Below are 10821 nucleotides of genomic sequence, written 5' to 3'. Positions count from 1 at the left end.
AAATCAAGATACAGGCGAGGTCAATTCTAGGTCTGGTTTGTTATTATCGCCGGTTTGTTCCACTAAAGTGGGCATGTATTATCCTAAAGTGAGTGAAACCAAATAGGGAATAGGGGAATATAACACAATTTTTTAAAATTCTTCTTTCTCTGTGCGAAAGAAAGAATTTGGTACTTATCCTGTCAAAAGAATCCTTGATTGAAGGGGAGCATTTTGTGTATTGACAATGAGTCTGGCCCTCCAGGGGCCTAGTGGGGCTGGCCAAACAGGAAAATACAGCAAAGTCTTTAAACACCTCTCCTTCTCCAGGAACGAAAGGGTTTGGTTCAAATTTGGTCGGTAGAATTTTTGTGTGAACCAATTTTGTAAAACGACTTCTTTATTAATGGCGAAATCTGTTTTTTGAATTCTTTCGAGCACGTCAGAACAAGCTTTTGCATAAGATAACATAAGATTTCGATTTGTTCTAAAGCTGTCAACATGGCGAGTTCTATTGGATGTATATGTTAGCTTTATCTATTTTACAACCACCACAAGACAAATAATTTCAAACTATGATACGCTGTTGTAACTCCGCACTTCAGTTTATAGCATGTCCACATGCTACGAGGGCTGGTCGATAACTTATTAATATTAATAAACCATAACGAGATTCTGACATCTTCAAAGCAATACGTAAATTAACGGTCCCTGCATTCGATCATTAGAAATATTCTTCATTAAGTCTATATATACTGTAAACAGGTATCCGTGAACATAATACTTCATAATCAGATATGCTTCATGGCCTGCTTAACTACTACGGTACTCGATTTATTCACAAGCCACATTCCTCTGTAGAAATACTAAATATTAGAGGGAAAGGAAATACTATGTCTCGTTGATTGTTTAGTTCTCTGATTTGCATGACAGGTGTTTTAGCATGTAATACACATTGATGTAATTGATATTTTCTGGTGACATTATAATGTTTACATGTATTGTGATTAATCGCTGATGGTCACGATATACCGCACTTTTCACAAAGTATGACAAGAACATTTTTTTATGTTCGTCAATCCATGATTGAAGCCTTATTCGGCCGTAACGGCAACGATACGAATAACATATAAATGAAACTATTACTTGCACGAGATACCAAAGACATATATACATCATGGCATACTATGTCTGTTTTTGTGTTAAACTGCACACATTTCCATAAGTTTAAATATTAAATATTTGCCGCATATGTTTGTAAATTTTTGTTTTCATTTTTGCTATGGAGTACGAAATGTGGGTACGGAGTGTTTTAATTAGCGCCTGTATATAAATAAGCAAATAAACGTTTTAACACATTTTTTTTTATTGAAACTTACAGAACTGTAAATGAGAAAATGATAATGTACAATATACGTGTATATACATATTATGAAGCTCGATATCACGTGATGTTTTGTAGCAATGATGGAACCAACACCTTATCAATGATGTGAACCACTCCATTCGTAACGCTTAAGTTGGGCTTGGTTACGGTAGCATTGTTAATCAATACTTTCCCTGTAATGAAAAACAATGGAAAATTGACAGTTTTTGTACATATCTGTATTACATGAACTAATGTTAATGAAGGCATAACAGGTTATAGGAAAACGCTCACCAAAACCACGATGATGATAGGTTATTAACAATCAATCGCTATTTGAAATCAAATATTGAATATTTTTAATAAATTGAAGTATAGATCTTTAACACGTCCCCATCCAGATTGTGACATTTATCTTATCTTTTGTTTTGTCGCCTCCTTTGATCGGCACTATATGTCCTTTGCATTACTGACACCAGTCCTTGAGACGAAACAACAGTATGGTGCTGTATTATTTAGTTTGGCTCAACTGTATATCAAATCTTGGTTTGTTTTAAAAGGTTCTAATAGCTTAAGTGTCTAAAATACAATCCTGCTAGATTTTCTATAATGTTTTTTTTTTTTTTTTGTATTTAGAATGGTACGCTCTATAGTTATCACCAACTCACCTCCAGTCATTCTTACGGTCAGGCCCTCGCCCTCCAAAGTAGGAACATTCTGTCCGTCTTTGAGTCCGATACTGTAGTATGTTCCCTTTACAACATGGTATTCCAACAGCTCTATATACGATACAATAGAATCATATTCAAATAATATAACTTTTTTTTCAAATCGGTAAAATTATGTACTGACCAGGAAACATAGTCCGTTTTTATCTCAGTGTGCCCTAGAACGAAATATCGTTATCAAGCTTTCTGACATGGCGACACAATCTCATGCAATATCTCTTTACCTTGTGATTTGTTGAGACTGAGGAAGACGACGTTTAGGAAGTTTGGCGGTAGAGCATACCAAGCAGGATCAACAGGAGCAAACACGGTGAATGGTCCTCCTATGAAAGAGCAGACATGGACATTTTGAATGCATAGCCGCAGTAATATTCATAAAATTTCTTTATGCTGTATGCTATGACTCGTGTCATAAATACAGCATTTTAATTATATGCTGTAATGTGTATATTCTTTTGAAAGGTGGCACAGTTCAGAATATTCACATCAGACTGAGATTCTGATATAAAAAAACGTTTTACAAATTACAAACAAGATATTAACAAATTTAAAAACATATTCGGAGCTGGATATGGTATATCCAAAATGAGTTAGATTGTATCATGTTGCTTTTTCGTCCTTCTAGCATCGTCCATGATGCAGAAGTGATATTTAGAGGAGGCAGACAAAAGCACGAAATATGTCGAAAGACGTGTCAAAATCCGGATGATTTTTTAAAAGTAAGAGAAAAAATATGATGAAATATATTGAATTATGAGCTACAGAGATCTTGACATACATAAGGTATAACCTGGTTTTTAGAATCACTTTCGAGTCATACGTAAAGAAGGACCAAACGCCTTGAAAATGCAGTTAAATTCCTTTTGGACAAGATTGTATCTAATATACAAATATCTTTAGTGTCTTTGAACGATTTCATGTCATAAAATATAGTTACACTGTACCTTCAGGACGATTGAGAGATTTACTGATTGTGTTTACCTGTTAGAGTGGTCTCTAGATTCGCTCTTATAGCGTTATAAACGAGTTGTCCAAGTCAGGCTGCATGGCGGCGTATGTGAGGAAGCTATGATCAGGGATTTTGTACATCACTTCATCTATTACGTGTATGACGCCATTAGAAGCCATTTGGTCGACGACAGTGACCCGACTTCCTGTCGCTGTTACTAGCTGTATAAATAAGCAAACCATTTCAAAATAAGATGCTTGTATGAAAGATCTATGACTGGCGTTTACTCCTGATATAGTTTGTGTATTCTAATAGAGCATTAAGCGATTAAAGTATTGCCGGCATCAACATAAAACTCATAAACTCCTCCCGGGAAATATGGCGAGAGCATATCAATGGCTATTACATCTATTTTTTTTTATTTTATTAATTATATTATTATTGTACAGAAATAAATTTGATATGATAAAACCAAAACCAAATGGGATAATATTTTTAACGTTCAATTATATTTGATATTGTATTTATATATTTATAAATCTGAAGAGATGCGATTGCAGTCGTATAATGACAATATATTCCTCTGCTAACTTTTAATCCTATACAATGTTCTCCTTGTGGCTCAGCTGAAGAATCTGTCGTAGACGTAGATGTTTTGGTAATGTCATACGAACACGATACTAAAATCTTACATGTTCAGCATTGCAAAGATAACTTGATTGCATCTTAACATCATTGGTACTCACCGTGTTGTTTTTGTACATATTGATTCTAATTTTCCGGTACGGCAACAATGTGGGCAATGTGAAATCATTGATAAGGTCGGAGGAAAGAATGTCCCCGCGCACCACATGGTATTTCAACACTTCCTGTAAGAGCGAAACATTCTGACTAAGCGCGTTGAGAACATCAGTAGGAAGTTTGTTGAAAGCATCGTCAGACGGAGCGAAGATGGTAAATGGACCTGTGGAAAATTATATATTACCTATTAGGCAACATTTCGTAAAAATATTAATTTTGGCAAAGTGATTGAAAAATAGCATTACATTAGCCATGCACTCTACTATAAATATACTTTAATTTACTGTAATTTTAGTGCATTCAAATTCCAGCATGTTGCCAAACTTTAACAGAAAAATGCAATTTCAAATTTGCACGAGCACTTGATTTGTTACAGGGGTGATATATTCAAAGCATGATTATCACAATAGTTTAGCTAAATGATTCAAGTCCAAAAAGAACTGAAATACGAAGTTCCTAAAATATGTTCGTTTACAGTGTATTTTACGATTTGAAACACTTATTGCTGTGAATCTCTTTTAAAATGGAGTTACAATTATTCACTTACCTCCATGTGCAAGGGTGTCGGTAAGTCCAGCCTGTTGCACAAGGCTGACTAATTTACTAGCCCGAAGTCTGCTGGCCAATTGTATTAAATTAGTTTGTGATTGACCAGTGGATGCAGACGAAACAGCTCCGGCCAAACTGACCAGTAGACAAATCAAGTTGACGTTCATGTTGTTTTGTTGATCTTTGTTCGAGTCCACTGCCGGAGCTCGGCCTCAAACGTACATACTTATAGCAGTTTATGCTTAGGTAACACTACTCTTATCTCTCACGTTTCAACCAACACGAGATTCCGCACGTGATGTTTATATCTACGTAACTAGGGGGTTCAATGATATAATGAAAGTAACCTTATCAGGTAAGTACAGTCTGGGATAAGTTTAGTGTTCACAATTACGAATTTTCTTCATGAAATATTTGATAGGAAAAAATGAATTAACTAAAGACTGAGTACACACATAGTTTTATAAGGTGGTAAGTTGTTTGTCACAGATTCGTGAATTTTGGCTTTGTCTCAGGATTGTTCAAAAGATGCACAAACCCTTGTCACCTTTGAAATTGAGAGCTTGATGCAATCCAGACACCAGGAATTAAACTGAAGCATGTAGTAGCTCCGTTCTTCTATGACTCTTCGGTGATGTTAAGGCCTAAAGCGCTGATGCTTAGCAAGCTACCGAAACGCTAAAAATATTTCGAAGGAAACGTCAAAATCTAGATGAGGAGCAGCGAAAGACAATAGCTGCTAGTATCTTACAGGTTTTAAAAAACACATTGTAGCTGCATGGTTAAAAAGATAATTTGTAATGAATCTGTCATTGATCTAAAAGATTTTCTTAATCATTGCTGAGGCAAAGACATGTCTGTTTCAAAAGTTTATGGTGTATATCGTGATATAGTATGCAATTAAAGAGTTACAATTTATTTCATGGAACAAATTTTATGAAAAATTATGTCGATTGAAAAGAAGACACTGAAATAAGGAAATAAGGAAACAAAAAACGCAAGAGATGAAATCAAATCCTATTGACTGGTGATTGCATGCTTTACAAGGATTAAATAAAGCAACTCTAAGTGAATTCCTCTTGCCGATTATCTGTTGTGCAATGTTACCCGGAGTGGTTTAGCGTGTCTATTAATCAGACAATATATATTCATAAGTTTTAATAGTGATAATCGTAGATATAACTTCAACATGTCAAATGAAATGGCTTCCAAAGTCAAATACAGTCATATTTACGTACTATCTTGAAGAACATAATAATAAGAACAATAGACAATCTATGTATACGTACAGTCCAGTATTCCACCCTAGAGGTAGGGTTTGCATAGGCATTGGTATGTTGCCCAATAACTATTGAATTAATTCAACAAAATCATCGTGGAATGAAGGGAAAGAAATGCTTCTGAAATAGATGGGAGTGTATGCATGATATATTCATTTATATTTTTTATCTTTTTTTTTCTTATTTTAAGTGATCTTTAAACTAATTATCCCATTTCGTCATTGTACGATGACGCCACCAAAATGTGATAATGGCGACAGAAACGTTTTATTCTTACACACTTCGTATGTATGTAAAGGAATTACAACATATGTCATATATTGATGTGTATGTGGTGAGTGTGTGTGTGTGTGTGTGTGTGTGTGTGTGTGTGTGTGTGTGTGGGGGGTTAGTGTGTGTGGTGTGTGTGTGGAGTGTGTGTAGTGTGTGTAGTGTGTGTAGTGTGTGGGTATGTTTGGGGGGGGGGGGGGGAGTTATACTTTATTAGATATCAAATTTTACAGTGAATCAAGTTGATACTTACTCTCTTACACACACGCTTTCGTCCAACAATAATCAATAGTGTTTGTTCGCTTATACTTATGAGGTAAATACCCAATAACGACACAGATAGATACCGTCTAACGTTCCACGTCTAAATTCCTGGATGCCGGAGAGACAGAGGTATTCTAATGAAAGGTCAAGGAGACCAAAGTTCAACAAGCAAACAACGAGAAAGCGGCACGTGAAGGGTCGCGTGACTTCAATGTGAATCAGCAAAAGTTCTCATTATGTATTCAAAGGAAAATTACAAACCATCTATTCAGCTGTTATAAAGCATCCTCAATGAAACTAAATCATATACATTTTACGTGTCGTAATCACGCTGTAGTTCCTCACACCCGGTTACGTTTGTATGTTTATAAATGTTATTGATTTTCTATAAATGGATGTATTTATAATGTAGGCTGATTAAATATGATATATTATAAGACGATACGCTCTAGATACGTAATTTTCTGTATAGTTAAAAAAAACTTAGCGGTACTAAAATAATGTGGTTGATCCATCTAGTTCATGGCAACTGAATTTCTGCAATATGCGTTCGGACTCCTTCAAATGATGAAAATTCAAGATATTGTAATTCACCGTATTAATATTTTGGAATTATTTATTATGGCGCTATATAAAATAATTCGCAATATTACCAACTACAAATAAATATATTTGGTTAACTATTAGCCTGCTCGTGTGTATATATATATATACATATTGTTTTTTCTCATTTTTTCCCCTGTTTTACCACTTTGAAGTGTCTTAATATCATACTTTTTCTACTGGTTATTTTCGCGTGGGGTTGATTTCACTATTTCGATACTACACTGTAAACTATACGGTTGGGGGTAATTTTCGCGATCGACCCACCTTCGTTTGTAGTTCGAGTATGCTTAAATTAATATCAAAATAAGAGACATGGGGAAATTTTCGTGATCAAAAGGGATCCGCGTAATTAGCGTAAATTTCCCCCTCACGTAAATTTCAACGTTTACAATATTAAGATAGCACGTTTAAACCTCACCACACTATTTAACTAATCGATAATCAGTCACACGATCAGAGAACAGGGTAATCTAGGAATACCTAGAAGCTTGTATTCTTCAAGGATCACTAATGACGCGGAAATAATATATGCATCTTGCAATAGCGAGTAAGTCCTAAACGGAGATTAATTGTGCGTATCGTTTGCTTGCCGTCTTTCAAGTATAGACGTATTATATACTGAACCTGAAGATTATCCTGCCAGCTGAAGATACGAGAATGAAAATACGATACATATTATACCTATATCAATACTTTCTTGGATGTTTTGTGACAGCGAGGAACTATTTTGCCGTTGTAAATGGGGGTGTCAGCGACTCTGCACTACTGAGTAATGTAACAAACATTGATGTCTTCTCCGCCTGTGCCAAACGGTGTGAGGGTCAAGAATGTATGTCTTTTATGTACAATTCCGACACTAAGATGTGTAGTACCTTTACAACTGGGCTGTCGATTTCAGCCAGACCCTTGATTGCCAGCAACATGTATTTCCAAAAAGGAGATGAAGGTAAGTTTCAAGCAAGGATATTCTTCTGAAACTTCCTGCTCTTCAAGTCAGGTTCTAATATCTATACCTGCCATCCCCATCGCATAATCGTATAAGGTATCTAAATTTGAGATATCATTGTTTCTCTTTATTTTCCTCTAATGTACCCCTTATCATTGATTGAATATCGTCTTTATTTGAACGCTCGCCCACTGTGCTTAAGTATTTGGGTTTTGTCACTAGCTGAGACATACCATAGTCTATAGAAATGGTAGTTGATGCTCTTGCTTAACACTCAACACTTGACACTGGGACAGGTGTTCTGCTGAGTGTCTTTTGCAGTATGCTTCAGTTAGGTAGCACTACAAAGTCTCCACCAGTTCCAAGCTATCACAAAGAGACAAACGTGATCATATCGCAAAAAAAAAAAAAAAAAAAAAAAAATCCTTTCACTAAACGAATGCTGTTCGTGCACAGAGGAAGCCGTCCTTAAATGACAATAGCTGTTGATAGGACGCTAAACAATATAAACCAAATTAAAACTTTACAAAGATTCATTATTTCAGACTACTAAACGGACAAATTTAATCTAATGTAGATCTGAGTCATCTTTGTTATCTGTTACTTTGCCTGTGTACTTCAGATAACTTTTCTTTTGATAACTATTTTTTATAAATTCAGTGAAAATTTTCAGTTTTCTCCATGCACGTTTGAAATTTTGTAGGTGATGCTGATTAAATATAATAAGCTCGACCATCCAAAATATTTGAAATATTTGGTTTTGGTTGTACATCAACAGGGGTTTCTTTGTTCCTTTTCCCCTCTTTTTATTGTGTTAGAATAATGTGATTGTATTCGTTTTTGTTTTGGCTTTTGTTTTCTCTTCATTGAATGACAATAAATGTTGATCGGATGTTAAACAATCCAAAACCAAAATTTACATCTTCATACATTCAAGAATTGATTCAATGATGACACAATGCCATGTTTGATCTAAACCTGGATGTCATTGTAAAGTAATAAACTAAACACGCTCTTTCGTCCTTATAATGACAACAGTCAAACCAGTCCTTTTGAGTGGAACAAATATCAAATACATGAACTTTACCATACATGCATATCACTATAGTCCTTCGACAATTGATAGCAGGACCAATGGACTATAGCAATTCCATTTGGAGATGTTCGTAATTCCGATACCTATCCTTGTTGGTTTGAGTTTCTCGTGATGCTGATAAAACTATCACTGATCGCTGTGTGTTTCGTGATTACTTAAACAGAAGATATCAAACAGTGTCTTCAGTAATACCAAATATAGTTCACGGGTGGATCTAATATTTTGATATTTTTCACGATTGCGCAGCGCGAATGAAAAATATCAAAATATTAACCTCACGAGTTAATTATATTTGGTATTAGTGATACTGTGAGATATTCTGTTTATTACATTATTATAGCAAAATATACCGGGTCAGCTTTCCCCATTGTCATTTGTGAGCAGTCTTTTGATTGGTCAAATCAGAAAAAGTGATATTTTTAACTAATGATATTTTTCACTTTTTCTCTAGTGAAAAATATTAGAAAAAATGATAAAAAATTCACTTTTATATGATGGGTGACATTCGATTTTTGACTGGTTAAAATGTATTGTATACCTATCCCTCCACTCTTGTAACTTTATTAGTTTATGTGTTAAACCTAACGGTTGATACTGTTGGTAACAATTAGTACCAGCTACTATAAGGAGACAATACCCCCAAATGACCCTGGTTGTTTACAATGCTAGGAAACAAACAAAACATATCGGTTTACTGTTTTCACTGATTTATAAGCTCAAAACCAAATGTTTGTACGTTTATGTGTTAAACCTAACGGCTGATACTGTTGGTAACAATTAGTTACCATTGTTCTAACAATGTACAATATGTAATAATTGTTGACTGAAAAAGCCTTCTCATTTTCTATTAATTAATAATTAATTGATTATGAATTATTTAGTTAATTAATTATTGTTTTCCGGTTTTTCTCCTACCTTTGAATCTTGGAAAGTGTATTATTATTGTTTCCTTTTAGTTACTATCACATTGTATTATACTTTCATTTGAATTCCAATTTTGGGAAATATCAAATTAATTTGATAATTGGTTCATTGAAGATGGTAACCAGATTGTGACATTTCTTCGTCGCCTTCATAGTAGTAACACTGAAGCTCTAAGCACCACTGATTAGTCTTAGATAAACTATCAATTATAATTGAAAGATGACAATGTATTTATGTTTGTTTTATTCTGAAATTCATCAGCTGACTTATCGGGACACCATATTTTATACAATATTTTGAACTCGATTATTGACAAAAATTATGCAATTTATTGAATTATAGGATTATTACAACTCCACAGACAGATATGTATATATCCATTCTAAATTTTGTAAATGTTAATATCTTCCTACTCATCGTCAACTTAGGCGGCCCTACACGTCACATTCGAGTTCCTGATGCATTTTTAGTAATTTTTTGTCACCAATATATTTAAGTCACAATTTGTATTGAAAGCTTCAAATATCTTGTGCCTCCTCATTTCCATTGTCAAAGTATTAGGAAGGTAGTAACAGAAGAAGTATGGAATGTTAGAGTGGTGTAAGATATCTATTTTGGTCCCAAATTTTGTATTGATTTTCCCCATTACCCCTTCCTACATCATGCAATGGGTTACGTCGGGCGTATCATTATTTCTCTGACCTTGCTCAGATGTAAGATGAAAAAAGGACAATGCCTTGCCAAGAAAGGAATATATTTTTAGCAGACTTTTTTTCAAATACATTGACATGCAAAAGTCGACAATCACGTATTTGAGTATGGCATGCTTTCCAGAAAGCAGCCTACACTAGGGTTTGCATACCCATACCTTAAATGGATCATTGGATTCATTTATCCATAATCAATAAACACGCTCGACTTAACCAAATCTATCTGAGAAAGTTGTAAATTTAGTTTACATGACTGTATTGGTTGTTTTCCCTGGTGTCTTCGCCTTTAATAATGCAACGAGTATATACATGTACCACGACATCTACCTATCGATCACAAGCGTTTCTAAGTG

At 34.6% G+C, this 10821-nt stretch overlaps 1 protein-coding gene across 1 annotated transcript; it reads right to left on the bottom strand.

Annotated features, from left to right (window-relative positions):
* Window positions 1–1327: 1327 nt before the first annotated feature.
* LOC117330724 (uncharacterized protein SYNPCC7002_A0175-like) lies at window positions 1328–4585 on the bottom strand. The gene is made up of 6 exons (XM_033889176.1): window positions 4371–4585; window positions 3769–3986; window positions 3055–3243; window positions 2298–2396; window positions 2014–2124; window positions 1328–1539 (listed from the first exon to the last, which is right to left on the bottom strand). Exons 1-3 carry the CDS (start codon window positions 4537–4539, stop codon window positions 3082–3084), a joined length of 549 nt encoding a protein of 182 aa, XP_033745067.1. The 5' UTR covers window positions 4540–4585; the 3' UTR covers window positions 1328–1539; window positions 2014–2124; window positions 2298–2396; window positions 3055–3081.
* Window positions 4586–10821: the final 6236 nt, after the last annotated feature.

Source organism: Pecten maximus, chromosome 7, assembly GCF_902652985.1.
Source record: "Pecten maximus chromosome 7, xPecMax1.1, whole genome shotgun sequence".
Lineage (NCBI taxonomy): Eukaryota > Metazoa > Mollusca > Bivalvia > Pectinida > Pectinidae > Pecten > Pecten maximus.
The sequence above is the reverse complement of the archived record's forward strand: the minus strand, read 5'-3'. Positions and strand labels throughout refer to the sequence as shown.

What these genes read in the sequence shown, in the direction of transcription:
- LOC117330724 (XM_033889176.1), bottom strand. Translation starts at nt 4,539, where the DNA reads ATGAACGTCAACTTGATTTGTCTACTGGTCAGTTTGGCCGGAGCTGTT. An exon ending in CGACACCCTTGCACATGGAG is followed by an intron (nt 3,987 to 4,370) that starts GTAAGTGAATAA and finishes AATTTTCCACAG; the next exon opens with GTCCATTTACCATCTTCGCT. An exon ending in ATATGTACAAAAACAACACG is followed by an intron (nt 3,244 to 3,768) that starts GTGAGTACCAAT and finishes TTATTTATACAG; the next exon opens with CTAGTAACAGCGACAGGAAG.